At 42.6% G+C, this 21,035-nt stretch overlaps 1 protein-coding gene across 2 annotated transcripts in view; it reads right to left on the reverse strand.

Annotated features, from left to right (window-relative positions):
• TCP11L2 (t-complex 11 like 2) overlaps positions 1 to 21,035 on the reverse strand; it is a 41,614-nt gene that overhangs the window by 18,898 nt on the left and 1,681 nt on the right. For both annotated transcript variants that reach the window (XM_019446666.2, XM_019446668.2), the window contains exons 2-6: positions 13,934 to 14,118; positions 11,431 to 11,566; positions 7,669 to 7,789; positions 6,150 to 6,370; positions 3,863 to 3,999 (exon numbers count right to left, since the gene is read on the reverse strand). In XM_019446666.2, coding sequence (XP_019302211.2) covers positions 3,863 to 3,999; positions 6,150 to 6,370; positions 7,669 to 7,789; positions 11,431 to 11,566; positions 13,934 to 14,090 — 772 coding nt within the window. In that variant the 5' untranslated portion in view covers positions 14,091 to 14,118. The remainder of the gene's footprint in view (positions 1 to 3,862; positions 4,000 to 6,149; positions 6,371 to 7,668; positions 7,790 to 11,430; positions 11,567 to 13,933; positions 14,119 to 21,035) is intronic.

Here is a 21,035-nt window from a genome sequence, read left to right on the forward strand (position 1 = left end):
CTTTCCACAGGTAATTTAGTTGTTGGACCTGATGTGGTCATCTTGTTGATGTTGTACATGTGACCAATCAGTGCCTAAGACTTGTAGATCAGGCAATTACATAAAATCTCTCTGTTGGCAAAATAAAATCTTTTCTGAAATCAGTTCAGAAATCTACAGTACTCCTCTCTATTAACTTTCCAATAATTATTTTATAAAAATCACATACACACAAAAATCCAACTCTTCTGTCCTTCTGCATGTGCCTGTGAGGCTCTTATTTTGATATTAGGGCACAGTGGCCGACTTTTGGCAAAGTGACTTGAGGATATAATTAACAGCTGACATACACTCTGCTTCCTGGACTCTTGATTTCTCTGGGAACATATTTAGAGCTGGGCAATAATGACCTATATGCACAACTGGATATATTCTATTCTTAAATCTCTGGAAATATCCAAGTCAATGTGAAACGTACAAATGCAGGTCACTAAGCCTGAGTTTTAAGGACAGAAACAAATCATTTAAGATGATCAAAACTGTCATTCAACCCAATATTAAGGAATTCGCTCCAAATGACAAGCTATCTTGATTCGAGACATGGAGACATTTGCACACACCTGTACACACACATGTACACAGGCACACAAATGAAACCAACCAATAATGTGCTGGAAAGGAAAACACTGCTATGAACATAGTTACCGTAGTTCAGGTTTCAGATTCAGGTTCTATGCAGGGTTCTGTTTCCACTAATCCCTCTCTCCCTTTAGAGCTAAAACAATACAGCCCTGAAGTCACAGAATTTTTGTTGTGGAAGGATGGTTGGAAGTCATCTAGTCATATCCACCACTCAGTGCTAGCGCCCCCTCTGGAGATCCCCCAAAGGCGATCAGTGTCTCATTTGGAGAGAGGCAGTGCTGCGTAGCGGTTGAGCGTACAAGCTTTGGGGCAGAGACATGTCTGGGTTATCCAGGCTTCAGCAGTGACCTGGGGTAAGTACCTTAACCTCAATTTCTTCATCTGTAAACAGTGAGTGATACTAGTACCAGTTTCACAGGGCTACTGTGAGGCTTGAATGGGCTAATCAGAGTGTTGGCACATAGTAAGGACTTAGCATATAATAAGTGCTCAACAAAATGATAGCTGGCACTGAGTACTATTAGTACTAGAGGGGCCCATTCCAAATTTAAAACAGCTGTAGCTGCTATAAATGTCAAAACTGGCTGCCTGCTACCCCCTCCGTGGATCCTAGTCTGCCCTGCAGAACTTAACCGGAAGTCCCTGATTCAATACCAACAGGGAAGGCAATGCTCACCGCCCAGGCGCATCCCGTTACCAAGCAGAATACACACAGCTTCATGGACGGCTCCTCATGTGACCCTTCGTAACCCATGCCCTCTTCCCCGGACATGCTTCAGGCTCTTGGAGTCCCTTTAAAAGTGGCACTTGTTTGGCTTTGTTTACAATTAAGGCTACCCTACTGACTATCTTAACAGAAAAGCTCCGTCCAAGAGGGGTGGGATGAGGTGGGTGGGTCACCTAACGGCCTTATATTGTGGTTAATTACAGCCCAGAAGCCAGCGTTAAGAGTCTGCCAATGAAGGAATCAGTCAGCCAGCCTTTTACCAGCTGTGCACCATCTGGCATCTCAGTTTCCTCCCCTGTGAAATAAGGGGTCTAACAGTACCTACTTAACTGAGTAACTGTGAGGATTCATTGAGGTCCTACTTTCTCTACTCCCAGTCTCTCCTGACCCCTCTTCCAGTCCAACTTTAATGCCCACCAGTCCATCGCAACTGCTCCCATCAAGGTTATAAAGGATTCTCATACAGTCATACCCACGGTCAAGCCCTGGCCTCATCTTTCTTGACCACCTAGCAATACATGACGTAGCAGATCATGCCTTCACTGTCTGAACACTTTCTTCACTTGTCCTACAGAACATCACCTGCTCCTGGCTTCCTTCACTTCTCTGGCTGCTCTTTCACAGCCACCTTTGCTGGTTCCGTCCCTTCCTCTTGAGCTCTACTCGTTCCTAGTCTCTTTTGCTGGATCCGTCTGCTCTTGTCGATCTCTAGATGCTCTAGAGTTCCAGGTCAGGCCCCTTCAGTATCTACACTCACTCCCAGGTAATTTCACCCAGTGCAATACTGTGGATAAGAGTATGAACAGTGCACACAGACCACCTGGGTGAGTCCCAGCTCCATAACTTATAAGTTGTGTTATGGAGGCAAGTGATCTAACCTCTCTGTGTCTCAGTTTCCTCATCCATAAAATGGGGGGTAATTTCCTGAAGTTGTCACAAAGATCAAATTAGTTAATACAGGTAAAGTGCTTGGCATATAGAAAGCATTTTATTCATGTTAACTATTATTCAGTTTTGTGGCTTGATCTATCACAAATATACTGGTGAGTCCTGAATGTGTATCCCTAGTACCCACCATTCCCCTGAACTCTAGTCCTTTATATCCAAACACCTACCTGACATGCCCATGTTGATGCCATGTAAGATCTCAAGGTTCATATACGTGAACCTGAACCCCGATCCCATACCATCTCCTTACCTGCCTTCCCCTAGTTGCCCACCCCACTAACAACCATCACTGTTCACCCTACTGCTCACGCGAAAACCTTAGCATCATCACCTCCTCTCCTTTCTCCTCATCCAACTTCCAGCAAATCGTCTTGTTCAACTTTCAAAACACATCCAGAATCTGACCCCGTCTAACTACTTCCACCACTGCCAGGTGAACCATTATTTCTTGCACAATACCGCCTACATGGTGCCACTGTTTCCCTCTCTGCTCCCGTACCATCTATTCTCTCTCTACCCGGGAGCCAGGGCGGTCTTTAAAAATGCAAATCACATGTTGCTCCCCTGCACAAAACTCTCCAATGACTTCCTGTCAAAACTTGGAATAAACTCTAAGCTCTCATTTCCTAGCAAGGTTCTGTATGACCTGCCTTTGTCTACCTCTTGGCCTCGTCTCCGCCCACTCTCTCCCTGCCTGCTCTACTCCAGCCACACTATCTGTGGTGTGTCTGTCCAACTTCACACACACGCTTCTGTCTCAGCGCCTTCGTACCTGCAGCTCCCTCTGGCTGGAATGTTCTTTTCTCACATCTTCATACGCCCCTTCCTCTTCCCTTTGCAAACTCTGCTCAAACGTTCCTTCTTAGAGAGGTCTTCTCATCTCAGTCTACCTTGTCTTAAAAAACACCACCTCCCCCACTCCTGCCCCATTGCTATCTGTCCTTTTTCCTACTTTTCTTCATAGCACTTAACACATCTGACAATACATGCTTATTTGTTTGTCTGTCATGCCTACTAGAATGTCAGCTCCCCAGGGGTCACGACATTGTTTTGTTCACTGCGGTATCCACAGCAACTGGGATCCACAGCAATCCTAGTATCTGGGGCACAGCAAGTGCTCAATAAATATGTATTTTTTTTTTTTTAATTTTTTTTTCAACGTTTTTTATTTATTTTTGGGACAGAGAGAGACAGAGCATGAACGGGGGAGGGGCAGAGAGAGAGGGAGACACAGAATCGGAAGCAGGCTCCAGGCTCCGAGCCATCAGCCCAGAGCCTGACGCGGGGCTCGAACTCACGGACCGCGAGATCGTGACCTGGCTGAAGTCGGACGCTTAACCGACTGCGCCATCCAGGCGCCCCTAAATATGTATTTTTTAATACATGAAGAAATGAATAGTGCTTGAGACACAGCAAACAGCTATAAATTTGTGATGTCAATTTTAGAAGTTACAAAAATGTTTAACAGAAAAGTCAACATTCTTTAGTGACACTCCTTAAGATACCAAAATATAACGCATCATATTTCCACTTAGTTTCAACATATACACATTATATTGTACTTACTTGGAGTTTCTTCTAAAATTTCTTGGAACTTGGTTCTCTCATAATCCACCAACTGGCGTTGAAGATGTGGTCTAAGACTCCTAATTGTAAAATTGACCATGTCCATTTTCATGAGGTCCAGGACATGAAATATTTGTCTAAAAATTTTAGAGTGAAAATAGTTAAAGAGGTGATTAAGAAATTAAGCTGAAATTCATTAACTGCAATCTATTTTACAGGCTGGAAAATATAAACATCCCCTAAATGGTTTTGAAATTCCAACTGCCATTGGCAAGGCCACTTTTCATAGAAGGCATTACACATGCATCCCAAATTTATTCTTCACAGATCTCAAGAGTATTTGCTTTAGCAAATACAATACCTCCAACTGATCCATTACACCCAGCAGTGAACTGGTAGACAGTAGAAAGCATAAGCAATGAGTCTTAACAATGAGACAAAGATTCAAGAAGGAATTTTCACTGGAAAGCCCTAAACTTTTAAGGAGTCTGTACATAGTGTACTTGGTTTTTCCTCCTAAGGGAACGCGGGTGGGGTGGGGAGAAAAGAAGAAAAAGGACAGGGAAGTAAGGCACAGGGGAAAAATACTTCAGTTTCGAATTGGGCACGCCTGGGCTCAAATGCAGCATTGCAACTGACTAGCTCTGTGGCCAGGCATAAATTACTCAATCTCTCCGTGCAAGTTTCCTCATCTGTGCAAGAAGAGACAAGATCAGTCTTGGAGGGATGTTGTAGAGAGTCGATGAGATTATGAACGCATCATGGAAGGAACAGTGGTCCCCAGTAGGTGCTTGATAGATGACCAGGATGAAGACCACAAATGGGATACCACACGTGGGTAATAAGGTAACTCAGAGCATGGATTCTGCAACTGAAGAGTCACTGTATGCCAGAGCTGAACACAACTCTACGGACACATACAGCCCATTTCACTGATGGAGTAAAGTGTGACTTTGAGAGGTTATCGACTTGCCCCAGTTAGTAACGTAAGTTACCTGCTCTACGCATACCAGTTTCCTCCTCCTACCTTTCCAATACTATTACATAAAACTTAATTTTCAACGTGGCTGTATTCACAAAAAAAAAAAAAAAAAAAAAAAGGCGGGGGTGGGGGGAGTTCCTCTCATTGGTGAAAACTATTATAGACTCCTCTTTCCTCTGGGATCACAAAGAAGTTATTGTTTATACAGCCAGAATTAGACCCTTACAATTTTAAAGTATACCTCATTTCCTCAGGGAAGCAGTGGCAGAAATGGTTAGGTGACCACCAAAGGTCTGTGCTTTTTCCACAGTATATATTTGTGGCTAGGGAAATGTATTTCCAGACAGCAACCACGTTTCCCAGGCCTCCTTCAAACTAGGTGGGACCACAGGACTGGTTACAGTCAGTGGAATCTGTCTCTTCTGGGCTGAAGAGGTAGAACACTGGGTATGCCTTCCCCGATCTCTTTCCCATTCACTAGCTGAATGTACAGGACTCCAAGGGGCCTTGGGCAACAGTGGGATCAAGGATAGAAGGAACCTGGGTCCCCAAATAACATGTGGAAAGCTGCCTGACCAAGAACCCCTGCTTCAGACTGTGACATGAGAAACTTATACTGGTTAAATCACCAAGAGTTCAGGGGTTATGTGTCATAGCAGCTACCATTACCCTAACTCATAAAGACCTCTTCCTAGATCCTTGACTGGATTAGGTCCCTCTGCTAGAAGCTCTGTTAATCCCCTGTACATCCCCTCCCATAGCACTTACCACAATTGCAATTCCTTGTCCGAGGTCTGTTTTCCCATTGGACTGTAAACTCCCTGGTCAGAGACTGTATCTGTCTTTTTCCTCACTGCATCTCCAGGGCCCCCCACAGACCAACTAACAACTTTGTTAGGTCATTCTATCTGAAAATTCTATGTTCAGGGCAAATGACTGACTTGCTCCTTGCTTCTCTGGTTTCTCCTAGGGTCAAGGATTCCTTTGGAAGACCAGAAATTATTCTGTGTTCCTCAATTCCACACTTCCCTTTTGAATGAACTGAAAGGTACTCTCAGAAAATGCAAGCTGTGAGCACCTGTCTGGCTCAATCGGTTAAGCGTCTGACTTAGGCTCGGGACATGATCTCACAGTTTGTGGGTTCAAGCCCTGGGTTGGGCTCTGCGTTGATAGCTCGGAGCCTGGAGCATGCTTTGGATTCTCTGTCTCCCCCTCTCTCTCCCCGTCTTGTGCTCACTCTCTCAAAAATAAATAAATAAACAAACAAACAAAAAGAAAGAAAATGCAAGCAGGGAAAGTGCTAACCTCAGCACCTCCACGATGTCGTTGGTAGCCTTCAGCTCTCTGATGTCGTCATCTCGCACAGGAGCACAGAGCTTTCCCATGATACTGATGACATAGTTGGCCAGGCCTTGGATGTCAACAGCACTGTGCTCAGCCTGCTGCCTGATTAGGTCTGTGTCTAAAACTTCACAGATCTGGTTGCGAAGCCGGTTGCCACCAGGAGTCAGAAAAGAAAGGAGAATCTACACAGGGAAAGGAAAGAAAAGTTACTGGCATTCTTACGTGAATAAGGGTTGTCATTTTTTATTTCAGTGTCTAGAAGACCAAGCTCCTTGTCCATATTTTAATGCCCTGGGTGCCACAGAAGTCTACACTGACTGGTGGTGGGTCAGAGGAGCACTCCAATGTCTCAAATCTAAAAAGAAAGCTCTACCTTCTGCATTAAAGCCCCCCTCCAACTTGCCACTACTCATGGGAAGTTACTGAAACTACCAGAATGAGAGCAACTGGCAAGAAAGCAGTATTACTGAAATAACTTCAAAAAGTTTACAAATAAACCATGTAAGGAAGGAATAAGTTGCAGATCATGGCTCCAAAGAACCATTTAAAAAAGAGCAAATGAGGGGCGCCTGGGTGGCTCACTTGGTTAAGTGTCCAACTTCGGCTCAGGTTATGATCTCACTCTCACGGCTCGTGGGTTCGAGCCCTGCATCAGGCTCTGTGCTGACAGCTCGGAACCTGGAGCCTGGAGTCTGCTTCGGATTCTGTGCCTCCCTCTCTCTCTGCCCCTCTCCTACTCGCACTCTGCCTCTCTCTCTCTCAAAAATAAATAAACATTAAAAAAAAATTAAAGAAGAGCAGATGGAAACACCCCATGGGCTACGTTAGTATATTTTACATATAAGATATTTATTATATATTCCTCAGGCAACCTATCCTGAGTATTCACCACACAGCAGACACTGTGCTTACACACACAGCACATGGTTAGGAGGACGGGCTCTGAGCCCGAGCACTTCGATTCCAATCCCTCTCCATCCCTCAAAGCTGGGTAACTGTGGGCAAGTGAGGGAACTCAGCTCCTTTTTATTCAGTAAGAGTAACAGTGGTAACTACCTCACAGCATTATGGTAACGATAAATGAATAATCTAGCGTATGGTATAGAGCAAGGGCTTCGTGAATGTTCACTAAAACTCCGCCCTATCACTTAATTCTTACAATTCTCAGAACGCTAAGACTGAAGGATTGGAAAGCTGTTGCTAAACCCATTGCTAAACCAGGTTTCTAGCTCCTGAGTCTGTGCTCTTGACTTGCTGTGACCAACCACTCGGTGTGCTAAGCGTCACCCTGCGCTCGCTCCTTCCACTGCCGGAGTTCCCTTGCCTCCACCCCGCCCCGGGGAAGTGCACTTCGGAAAACACCCTTCCAGTGACCGGACTTACTCAGTTTTCCAAAAAGAATCTCCAGCACCCTTTGAAGGACGCAAAAACAGTCTTCGGGGAAAAGAATTACTAATTAATACAGACAACATCAACTTGCCTCTCTGATTTCTTCAAACAGTTTGATGGCATGTTCATACTCCGGAGGCTCGGCATTCAGTTCTGACTGCAAGACGTCCCAGAAGGCCTGGTGGACAATGTGCTTCACTCGACTGGCCAAGCTACAGGAAGGAAATGAATTGTTTTTAAAAATAAGCACTATTTTTCCTGATTATGAAAGAAATGTGTTCATTGTAGAAATCTTACAAAATTAAGAAAAAAAAAAACACCAGAGAATAAAAATGGCCCATAATCTCATTTTAATCTTTTGACATATTTCCCTTGTTCAATGCATGTTTTTATATAGTTGAGAATAATCTATAGGTATAGTATACACTTGTGTCATTTAATATCCTGTCCTAGGAGTTTCCCCTCGACTTTAAAAATGCCTTCTTGCTACAGCTTTCAGTAAGTTCTTAAAATCGTACCTTTGGGAGATGCCATAACTTGCCCAGCTGCTCTTTGGATCTTTAGACGTGTTCTAGATTTTTGGTCTGAGCTATGGAAAAGTTGCTCTTTCCTCAACAGCTAAAGTTTCATTGCACAGAATAGAACAGGTTGGCCCCAAGGAGACATGCATGGGACAGGCTGCCAACCGCAGCTTAGATGTCCCATTTAAAGTCAGCCAGACCACACTGCTGGAATAGGAACCATCCCAGGAAGAGCTCACAATAGAATAGGTGGCCACTTTGCCTCACCCCTTATGTCACTGAACTAACATAGGTGCACATTTAAATACACATCCCTACTGAACTCCTACACCATTTGGCAACAGTTTTAGGAAAATCACATATTTCCCTGCACTGTACTTACTTAGGTGTCTCCATCCTCTACATAGGGCACACATCTCTCCCAGGCAGAGGCCATAACTTCTTCTAAGTACCTGCCACTGTACCTAGCACGGTACCTGGCATACAGTGAGTGTTTGATGAAGGCATGATAAATGAATTAATAACTTCATAGTTATGCACATGTCCTTATTTTTCCTTTTTAGAGTACAAATAGCTAAACATACAATAATGCCATGAGACATTAAAATCAGCTTTCTGAGGAGTGTGAGTTAAAATTGCTTCCATAACTGCAAATGCTATATTCTACTCAGCAACTTTAAATGTTAAAACTTATTCTAGTTTCCTGACTAGATTTACTCAGCATAAATGCTATTTCTAGTGTTGACCCTCCTGAGCAACTTCAGAACAATGAGAAAGGCAAACACTGCTGGGATGGACTTTCACTCTTGACTTTACCAGCCTTATGTACGTGGCTTGAATGGATCGACCAAGGAAGAGCTATAACTTTATAGCTCCTGCAGGGACATCAGAGTTTAAATGTAAGGTTTCCTAAAGGCTGAAAGATATTTTTCAGCTTTTTAATTTTCTGGAGGATGATGGGGTGGGGGGGGAGGGGAATGAGATCAATCAAATCATTTACAAGCATTCTTGCTAAGTATCAGAAATCAGACATATTTTGCCAAGTCTTTTCCCCCAAAGACAATATTTAGTAGAATATGAGAGTCAGCCACATTTTAAAAGGTAACAACTTGGCCATTTGTAAAAAGCCATCTGAAAAATCAACAGCTCATAACATGCTATTTTATTTTTAAATAAAGTTAGTTGTCCTAAGTTTGCATTTCACTTTCCTTGCTCACATTTTCCAGCTAAGGCAGAAAAGGAAGGAGAGAGGTATTCCTATTTCCCAGAGTATCAAAATCCTTATGGTCCAGGCGCTCGGATGCCCATGAGCACGCATTTGAAGCGTTTTAGTCCCCATCACGTCCTTGGGGAACGTGAGGCTCAGAAATGGTCTCAGCAGAGCCAGGATTCAAATCCAGAGTCTGCCTGATCCTCAACTGCTTTTGCTATGGCCTGTATTCACAGCTTTTGAATTTAAAGCACAAATACTCCCACATTGTAAACTTCAAGCATTCATTTTTATTAGTCAGTCAATAAATGTTTATATGACATCCAATATGTGCCAGGCCCTGTTTTGGGTGCTGCGGTTACTGTAGTAAAAAAGAAAGTTGTCTGTTCTCAAAAAGCTTATCTGTTAGCAGGGACAGAAAGACAAAAACAAAACACATTAAAAATGAATAAGGCAATTTCAGAACCATGAGGAAGACAGAGTAAGACAGTGTGGTACACAGTGATGGAGAGGGTGCTGCCTTCACCGGGAGGTTGAAGAACGCTTCCCTAGCACAGTGACCTTTCAGTTGAGACTTGAATGAGGAGAAAAAAAGCAGCCAGTGCAAATCTAGGGGAACAACATTAAAAAAGAAGGAAGAAGAAGGACAAAGTTCCTGGGACAGGATCAAGCCAGTATACTCCGAGGTCAGCAAGGAAGCCAGTTTGGCAGAAATGCAGCAGGCAGGAGGGGCAGGAGTAAAAGACGTGGTCAGGAAGTGGAGCCTTGCTGCCATACTTTCTGCCAAACATATGGGTTTGTAGAAGTTTGGGTTTCTTATTCTAAGTGTAATAGAAAACCACTGAAGGATTTTAAGCAAAGAAATGACCTTCTCTGATTAACCCTTCAGAATGATCACTCTGGCTACTGTGTGAATGGAGAGGATGGACTATGGGGGGCTAAGGACGGAGACAGGGCAACCAATTAGGACTGAAAGAGTAGAGGTCAGACAACGATGGTGGCCTGGCCTAGGGGTGTAGCAGTAGAGCTGGTATGAAGGATTGTGGTGAAATGCAGTTACCATGGAAAACCAAACAGATATACCTATTTTGGCCAGTAATCTTAAAAAATATTAGTGATTATTATGAATAATGTCCTCAGGAGCAGGACTACAATCTGGATTTTAAAGAAGGAAAGTTGTTACGTTTCCTATTTTTCCTGCTTTAAAACAAATAAGCATAAAACCTCTAAATAGAATCAAATATGACATGTTGTCTTAACTGATAGAAGGAATGCCTCTGGATTTATAAATGATACTGTGAGGTTGAAGATTTAATGCCATTATTCATGAGCTAACTTTGCCTCTAAAGATGACTTACCTGTAGTTATGGCCTCAAGCCTTTTCTCTTCTCTGTCCCAGGGGATTTATGAGCCAACAAAGTCAGAGAGGTTGAGGTAGGATATAGGGTGTGGCTCTTACTAAAGGTCCCCGGGTTTTGGGGAGGGGGCGGGGACTGAGGTTAACCAGGGATGCCCATGTAGTTGTGATTCCTACCACCAGACGCTTCTGGATCACCTGTTCTTAGCACTTTGGCAGCTCAGCTACATTGATTTATCTTTTGCAACCTGAATATCAGTTTTTAATAAGCCAATCTGCAAACATTTCTTGAGTACGTACTGTATGTCAGGCATTCTGCTAGGCAATGGGGATAGAGCCCCAAATGATATAGATATAGTTCTTCCATTATGGTGTTTTGGTCACATGGGAGAGACAGACACTGAACATAAAGACTTCTTAACAAAGGGAGGCAGAAGGGGCAACAGGAGTCCTTAGGAAGGGGATTTAATGTGGTCTGGTATGCTCAGGAGTGTCAGGAAACGCTTTCCACAGAAAGTGACGTACACACTGAGTTCTAAAATTATGGGTAAATGTACCCTAGAGGAGTGGTTTTGAAAACAAGTATAAGACCTTGTTAGAGAACTAACCAATGTTCACTCTCAGTGGATATGTACAAGACTTCTAGGAATCAGTGTGAACGTGTGTGTATGTGTGTGTGTGTGTGTGTGTGTGTGTGTGTGTGTGTGTGTGTGTATGTGTGAGGATCTGCAGCTCAGTTTACACACACAAATGCCTCCGGGTTACCTGTTCTCAGGGAGGGCATCTTGTTTCAATTGAAAGTTCTCATTTACAGCAATTTCATGAGCAAGTGTCATGTTTGATAAGTTCCTTGCTGCAGCCATCACTTCGTCAAATGTTACTACCCTGGGAGGGCTTGTTGCTGAAAGAAAAACAAAATCCGGTTCATGTCATGGAAAAGTTGTCATCCAGTGAAGCCTCTGAATGCAGACAGAGTGTAAGTTATCCCAACGTACACATGCAGGGTTTTACAAATAAGAAGAATACATACTAAATTGGGTAGATTCCTCTGCTTACTACTTAAGACTTCAAAAATTTAAGAACTCCTTTGATAGTTTCAGTTACTCTATTGATAAAAAAAATTCTCAAGTGTTTTAGAGACTATCTTATTAATAGAAGCTATTATAAGTTACCTTTCTTTTATTAAATCACCTTATATTTTAGTACCTATTGATATCTGCATTTATTACACGTACTCTGCAGGAACTTGATAAGACTACTTTTATTCTGTAATTCATAACTCATTAATTTAAGCACATTCAAAATGAAATAACGGATTTCTTAAAACTATAACTTCTAAAAGTATAGGTGGTATAGCATAATGCTTGGGTTTGGCTCCAATTTTTACCAATTGGTTGTTATCATTCGACTTCACTAGGTATAACATATCTCCTCATAGGGCTGTCTTGAGGTGATTAGTAAAGAAGAACATAGTAAGAACTTAATAAATGTAGATGATTAAAATAAAATTAATCTGGTAAACTGGATAATCTACTTTTCAGTCAGAAGTAGTAAATAAAGAATTATTCTGATTATTTCTAAAGATTATTCTAGACAATTGTTCTAATAAGTCATGTCTTTTAAAAATCACTATTGGAACTCTTAGCTTCAATTACTTAAAAATCATTTCCTCAAAAAACAATACTGACTGGCAATATATTGCTACCTAAAATAATTTCTAAAAGAAGAGGAGAAGGAGGAAGAAGAGGAAGACCATGAGGAAGAGGAGGGGGAAGAAGAGGAAAAAATGGTGATATATGGAATTAGCAAAGTCCCTCGTCAAGATGCCTAGGTACCCTGTTGGAGGCATCAACCCCATATATATAATATAAAAAATGACAAAAAGCACAGAAAGCTGGGTGACTGCTAGTTAATTCCTTTCCCAATTCTCTGGCTCATTAAGATTCTTCTCAAAAATGTCTGTACTCTGGGGTCCAATAATCCAATTGTATCCAAAGGAATTCCTGGAAAGGCTTTATGTACCATAAAGCACTATTTGTAACAGCCAAAAAAAAAAAAAAAGGAAATTAACTAAATGTCCAATGATAAATCAATGATTAAATAAATTTATTATATAGTCATTTGATGAAGTAATTTACATTTTTTTAATTTAAAACAATTTTTTTTTTTTATTTTAGAGAGAGAGAGTGAGCAGAGGAGAGGGACAGAGGGAGAGAATCTTAAGCAGTCTCCAAGCTCAATGTGGAACCCAATATGGGGCTCAACCCCATGAACCGTGAGATCATGACCTGAGCAGAGATCAAGAGTCAGACACTTAACTAACTGAGCCACCCAGGCACCCCTAAATGTCTTAAAAGTATATCCTCATAGGTAAACATTTTAATTATAATTCTAAGTGAAAACAGTCTACACCTACATATACACATGTGTCAATGTGAAAAGTGAATGTGACAAAGTGCTGCCAGCTGTCACTTTTGGGTGATATAGGCAAAATCTTCTTTTCTCTACACTCATGTACTTTCCACATGTTTTAAAAATGAGATTGCACAAATTTAAACACAAATGAACAAACTTTTTGAAGTGGGCATTTGATTATGTTGTTGTTTCTTTCTGCATTTGCTTTGTCTTTTAAGATGTTACATTTCCTATACAAGATGTCAATTAAAAAGCTAAAAAAGAAAAAGAAAAAACACTGGCTTTACACACCTTTATAGCTGTCACACACAAAAGGGGAAAAAGACGTCTCCTGCACTGTGGCCACTTTTTAAACTCTTTCTTACGTCCCTGGTGTAGTAATTCTCCTCGTGGCTACTTTTCTGGGGTGATTTGCACAACAGTTTTTGAAATCAGTAGGAAACCCTTTAGATTATTTCACTTCCTGCCTGACCCTTGAATTGGGGCATGTTTCCTTTCATTTAAATCGGCAATGATTAGAGAAGACCAATTTGAATTTATCCTTGAATGTGTCCAAGAAGTGATCTCAAGAGGGAGTGGCTTTCCACTGCTTAAGAGAAAAGACAGGTGGGGTTTATGGACCTGATTTATAGTCAAAGCAAAGCATATCAGAGACTGTAATGAAAATAAAAATGGTTAGGTGGTAAACGTTAGTGGCTACTTACTTCTGCCTTTGCAGTGCTATTATGGTACATTTAGAAACCGGGGGAGTCTATACTTTGCTCTCATTCATTTAGGAGTTTTAAAATCCAGCACACATGTCTAGAACCACCTCCCCTCGGCCACCCCTAGCCCCTGCTCCCCGTCAGCTTACAAGCAGGAGAGCTGGATTTGCTGGAAGAGTCGCTCGTAAAACTCTGCCTGGAGCACTCAGAGTCACTGAGGGAAGCCATGCTTTCGGAAAACCGGGAAGAGTCTGAATCGCTTGGCTGATCTTCACCCACACATTGCTTCTCACCATTGAAGGGCATTTTGTGTCACGCGAGTGTGGGATAACACCTGCATAGACAAACAGACCCTGTGTCAACACTCTGTGGGGCTTCCACTAGCATCACGGATGCTTCTTCCAACATAGACGGCTTTGCCCACACGTGTCACGGTGTTGGAAAGGCCCCAGAAGATAACCTCTCCTTTCCCATAGCAGCCCGGCCAGGCCACCAAGACAGCCTTCCAGAAAAGGGACCCCATAGCCCTGAGTGGGAACTTACTCAGGACAGACGCAGTGTGAATGAGGAGCAGCTCTCAGCAATAACAGATCCCTTAAAAGTGTACAGAAGACACACAATCTCTCTCTTCCTGGGTTGCTAAAACATGGCAAGTTAAGAGTATGAGAGGATGGGGCACTGGGGACAGACCACCTAGGTTAGAAGCTGCTGCTGTCTTTTGCCATGTGCCCTTGGGAAAGTCACTTACTTACCCACCTACCTCATGAGTAAAACTGGGCTGAAAGACTGAATTTATAGGGTTCAGTCTTGAAGATTAAATAGGATTAATCTTAGCAAAGTACTTAGCATGGCACTCACATTGTAGCTATTCTTACTGTTCCTTTGGCTTTGTTTTAAATAAAATAGTTTTGAAATCAGCCTCTTTGGTTCCTTATGAGCCCCTTGGGGAAGGGAGAAGACTAATTAAAATCTCTGGCTGGCAAGTCTGCACGTTCTCCATTTTCCCATGGACTGCCATCATATAAAGACTAAAGCCTGACCCTGGGTCTGCATTTGACAGTCGACTAAGGACCCACTACCACCCCATGAACAAACAGGCATCAAAGATCCTGATTCACAGGTCGGTGGAACAGACTTCGGGACAAGGGGACTTACCATGCCATAAAACCAGTCCCTTGACTCTATCTACATCCAGTGCTATTCTGGAACATCAGATTGCCTCCCAGACAAAGGCAGGGCACTTGGGCCCAGTCACCCTCTAGAAAGGGGATCCTGGGCACATGGGATACCCTGGCCTAAGCCCAGGAGGCTCAACTAAAGCCCAGCAGGCACTGACTCTGATATGTGTGGCGTTAGCTGAAACAGAGAGGAAACTTGGGCCCGAGGAGGAAGGCACCTCAAATCCTGAATAGACAATAACGATAGTAAGGATTCACTGAGTCTCTTTAAATCTGAACCAGCCCAGGCAATGAGGTATACAGAGCTTTGAAAGCCGCAAGAACTTGAAACCACGGCTGCACATAGTATGTCTGGAAATCCTGAGCAGTTTCTTCAAATGATTCCTTATATATATTGAGTGCGCACTGTGTAGCAGCACAGGGAAAGGTAACAGTGAATGGAAGAGACAAGGTCCTACTCCTCTGTCTCTGAAGTCCAGTCACCTACAACTGTGTGTGCCAGAGGCCAGAACGTGAGAAAAGGGGAAACAAGGCATTGCTGAAGCACAAGGAGAGGCCGCATGGGACTATGGGGGAATCTAGCCTTTGTTGAGAGACATGGTGCCATTTTTTTAATCCCGTGTGTGGTAACAGAGACAAGGATGAACCTGAGAGGGACTTATTAAAAGGTCAAATGCCCAAGGGCATTTGCCCCTGGCCTCCCTTAAACAACTTTCTTCAGTCCTGCCAGTTGTAAAAGTGCGCCCTTGCTCGGCCCATCATTTTCACAAACAGAAAAGCGCTAATTGGAGGCTGACTGTGCCAGGAGTTGAGTGAAGCCGCCAGGAAGCTACCATGTAGAGATAGTTGCCTTATCCTAGGGTCCCAACGCCAACTACCACGAACACAGGCTATAAGATAACCTGGACCCTTGCAACTCCAGTGGGGAAATAACCTCCTTTACCACAGGCAAGCTAGATTCTACTTGAGTTTTTTGTTTTTTTAATGTTTATTTTTGACGGAGAGGAGAGAGAGAGAGAGGGAGAGAGAGAAAGAGAGGGAGAGGGAGAGAGAGAGAGAGAGAGAGAGAGAGAGAGAGAGAGAGAGAGAGAGAGAGAAGGGGCAGAGAGAGAAGGAGAAAGGATCCAAAGCAGGGTCTGTGCTGAGAGTGGAGAACCCAATGCAGGGCTCGAGCTCACAAACTGTGAGACCATAACCTGAGCAGAAGTCGGCTGCCTGACCAACCACCCAGGTGCCCCATTTCTATTTGAGCTTTAATTCCCATCTGCTGGGGGGAAGGGAATAGAGGACAGAAGAAAGGGATCTGCCCTAACTCTTCCACTGCCACCAAACCCCAATCCTAAATGGAATACTTGCTCTTTCCTCTAGATTTCTCTCTCTCTCTCTGCCAACATTTTATGTCTCACTGATGGCATTTCTTGAAAATGCTACCTTCCTCAGGAAGCCTTTACCCTCTGGCCAGAGTGAATGACAGACACTCTTCTTTGTACATCTGCAACACACGTCCCGTATCTCCACCACAGAGTCGAGTCCCTTGTACAGCTATTTTCCTCCCATGGCTACTTCTGACTCTCCTTAATAAGGCAGGGCCTGTGTCTCGTCCATCGCCAGTGTCAAGTACGTGACAAGTATTCACTTGGTGTCAGCTGAATCGGAATCATTGAATCCCATTTGGTACAGCTTCAACCAGAACATTCGCAAACTGATATCACACACTTGCAGGCCTTGTACTGTGACAGTTCAAGCACTGGAGCAGGGAACCTACCACCTAAACTTTCTTTAGTAGGTGTAAGACTCAATATTCCCTGGTCCTGGCCACGCTCTTATTGATCTTAAACTTGGTTTCCGTCTTATTATTTTTTGCAGTAATTCCACTATAACAACTGTGCTCTGTATGCTCTACTCTTAATTTTCCTTCACTTTGGCTGTTTTTCCAAGTAAAGGTGAATAAAAGCTTTCATCCATTGGAATTTATGAACTAGGTTAATAGTTATAACTGTCCATTTCATTTTTCTACTCCAGCCGAACAGCACACTTTGTAGGTTCCTTAATTGTGTTTAACAAGGCAGCAAAGTACAAAGGTTCAAAAATAAAAAGATGTAGGCTAGGAGTTATAAGTCTAGAGTCTGAGGCTTGGGTCTGTCATTAATTTGCTGTGTGACTTTATGCACATCACATCGGCTCTCTTCACCTCATTTTTCTGAGCAGGTTGGGCTGGCTGTAAGGTCCCTTTCAACTAGGAATTGCTAAAATGCTATAAACCCAGAGTTCCATGAGGCTTCACTGGAAGTTCTGAGACATTAAATGTGCTTACAGCAGACATACTTAATGTGCAACTATGCTTCCTTCCAACAATTCACTGGAAGTAGAGTTTCTGGCACAGGGGATGCAACAGAAAACATAAAATAAAAGCTTCAAAATGTTTAGAAACTCTTGTTTGGTTGGCAGAAGCCTCCACAGCACAAATGGGCTTTAGTGCATCCAAGGAGAAGCTTTTCTTTGAAGCCCAAATGCCCATTATTATTCTATAAGGAAACGGCTGTTTTCTTAAGGCATACTAATAACACCCAATGCATAGGGCAAGTGTGAGACTTCATTTAGTCAGTACATGTAGAGTGCTTGGAACAGTGGCTGACACAGAGAAAACTGGATACAGATGATGACTATTATTAGTATTATTTGCATTTTTTCTTGTTACTATCATCATCATTTCAGGCATTAAAAACTACTCTAGAGGGGAGAACTGTTTTATCCCATGATGATAAAATAACACTGCTAGTTAACCCAGGACAGAACTTTTGCGCTTGTCTGAAATACAAAAGCTAAAAGCAAATGGCCCATCCCAGTGTAAATGGTCTTCTGCAAGTTCCTTCACATCTGTTTTTACTTTTCTTGGTCTCGGGTTTCCATATAAGTCATCTGGGGACAAAGCTACTTGACTCAAAAGGCCTTGAGGGTAATTAGACTGCTTTAAAAACTATTTTGGATTCTTACAACAGTGATAATAAAACCAGTCTATTTCTTTAAGAGAGGTAATGCTTCTCATACCGACAAACTTAGATCTACTTAAACTTCACCGCTGGGAATTACAAGCAAACCACACAGCTTTTCAGAAACACCACTTCTCATCCTACCTGGAGGATTTACTTACTGGCCAAAGGTAAAGTCAAAGGTGAAAGCAGCGTATAACTCCAAGCACAGCCTCCAATACTATAGTGGGTCACCATCAAGGAGAATAATCACATTTTTCATTGCACTGTTCTTCATTTAATAATAATAAATTCAATATTATGGAATTCCTTCCAAGACCAATGACTGGGATGCAGCAGACACTTAAACATTTATTGTTGAATGAATGGCAATATGACCACTGACATTTTAGAGAGGAGGGAAATGGGTGCAAGAACCTGAAGGGGATAGTCCTATGTCCCACCACAGATGGAGGCGAAATGGGTTGATTCCTTAGCCTGTGTCCACACTACCAACTTCACTTCTTTATTTCCTTTTTGTAGCAGACTCATCTGCAAATGGTCCTGCATGGGTTCAGGATTATAAAGATCCACCAGTGACAACGCAAATGTCCACGTCCAAGAGGCAAAAACACTGGCTCTGGAGTCAGGTGGACTGGGTTCTTGATCCTGATTCTTGATATTTACTGACTGGAGAGAGGGAACTCCGGTTTGCCATTTGCAAAATGGGGATATTAATACATCTGCCTCGTAGAATTGTTGTGAAGATGAACTGAAATAGTCTATGTCAAGTACTTGAGCTCCTAGTAAGTGCTTGACAGCCAACTATTATTTTATTACCACTAGAAGACATTATGATTTCCAAACATGTCAATGTCATAATAACAAAGAAAGGCTGAGGACATGTTCCGGATGAAAAGAGACTTGACAATCGAGTGTAACAGATGATCCCAGACTGGATCCTGTACCAGAGGGAAAAAAAATGCTATTACTGGGTCAAATGACAGCAGGTAACAATACCTGAACCTACTGTCTGTGTAACAATGTTAATTTACTAAAGTTGATACATGTACTGTGCTTATATATTTAGGAATTAAAGGCCATGATGTTTGCAACTTTCTCTCAACTAATTTAACGAGAGAGAAAAAGAGAAAACAATAAAGCACTGCAGCAAAATGTTAACAGGTGATTATGAGTAAAAGGTAGACGATAGGGAGTTCTTTGTACAGTTCTTACAACTTTTTCTGTAAGTCTGAAATTATTTCCAAGCGGAAAATTAAAAGAGAAGTACTAAACCAAAATTTCAAGTCTAATTCAGAACAGTCTGGGCTCCTGCAGTTTTTAGATTTTGATTGTTCCCACCGCTGGGACAGCTTAGATACCACTCTATTACAAAAGTTCTTCTAGACAGACTTGTCCCAATGTCCTTCTTGAACAGTGCCTAGGGAATAAAACAGGAAATAGGCCAGAGCCCTTCAGAAGAGGCAAAATAAATCATCCCTTTTAAGAGCTCATCTCCAGGTGGTTTCCCTTTTCTTAAGAAGTTTCCTGGCAATGGTTTATATTCCTCTGTGATCTGGCCTCTACCCACCTCATCCTGTATCACTCTCCCCCTAACTCTTCCTGCTACAGACACAATGGCTTTCTTCAGGTTCCTCAGACCTGCCAAACTCCCCATTCTGGAACATTTGCACCTGCTAGAGTCTCTCCGCATCCCGTGCCCCCCATGCCATGCCCCAGCATGTTCTCCCCGATCTCCTCGTGATTGGCTCCTTGTTGTCATTCAGATTTGAAATTAAATGTTACAACTTCAAAGTGACCTTCCCTGATATCCCCACTCCATCTAAATCAGCCAACTAGAGCTAGGAACACTTCCTGGGATAGAGGGGGAGCTCAAGGAATATCGTTGATGAACAAATTAGGCCACACTCCTATTCATATTACCACTTAGGTTTTCCTTCTCTCCTGCCTCACTCACATTGCTCATATTCCCATTATGCAGTCACTTAAAGTACTATAGTTGCTGTTTACATAACTGGCTCCCCACTAAATTTTAAGCTGCTTACAGGAAGGGCTGTCTCCCCTTTCCAATTCCAAACACATTTTCCAGGCACCAATAATTCAAACCAGCAGAGACTTACAGTTCCAGAGCTTAAAGCAATGTTTACATCGTGTCTTTCCATTCTCTTAATGCTCATTGATAACAAATAATAACAATCAGAGCTCATAGCTATTGTGTGCTTATTATGTCCCAGCCCCCATAAGCATTTGAAGTGTTTTATCTCCTTGAGTCTTCATTATAACCTTGCTAGCTAAAGTATTGCTATTATCCCTATTTTATATATAAGAACCTGAGGCTCAGAGAAGTTAAATTACTTGCTTTAGGGGTCACAGCAGTGGCAGAGGCACAACTCTAATCGAGGCCATGGATCCCTAAAGCCCATGCTTTCTACCACTCTAGGATGGCTGGAGAAAATGTAGTGTGTTGTTCATTCTTTCCATTCTCTGTCTGCCAAATCGATCTACCCAACACCACGTGGACACTTACATATGTGGTAACGAGCTGACCTTACCCCGGGGTGGCTGCTCAAAGTGCTATACCATGAAGGGCATCACTGAAAGAGTCTATTATCCAAAACAATTCTCAACCACCCCACTAGAGTAAAGGAAAATCCTCTATCAGGGAGCCGTTCTTTAAGCACTGCAAAATCCCTAGTTAAAACTCAAATATCATCAGAAGTCTTCACTGCTTACAACTAGTATCAAAAACATTTTGAGGTGAACTACACAGATTTTCCAACAACGCCCTGTATGAGGAATGGAGACCATCCGGTTAAGGCTGGGTGGTGGAAATGAGAAATTTCACGAACTATCTAGTGGATGTCATCCTTGAAGACCAGATCAAGGTCACACGCAAAGACAAGCATTCACATATGTGTAGTAAAGGGCAAGGAGTCAGAGGAATAAGACTGGGCTCTGAAGGAAAAAAAAAAAATTGTAGATGGTATGGAACATCTCCATCTTCTGCAAAATGCTGCTTTAGAACCAGGCCCAGCCAGCAGCGCTAAAAAGTTATTCATATGCAGCAAGGCATAAACCACAGA

This window comes from Panthera pardus, unplaced genomic scaffold (assembly GCF_024362965.1).
Source record: "Panthera pardus isolate Hobbes unplaced genomic scaffold, ASM2436296v1 HiC_scaffold_6, whole genome shotgun sequence".
In the NCBI taxonomy this organism is placed as follows: Eukaryota; Metazoa; Chordata; class Mammalia; order Carnivora; family Felidae; genus Panthera; species Panthera pardus.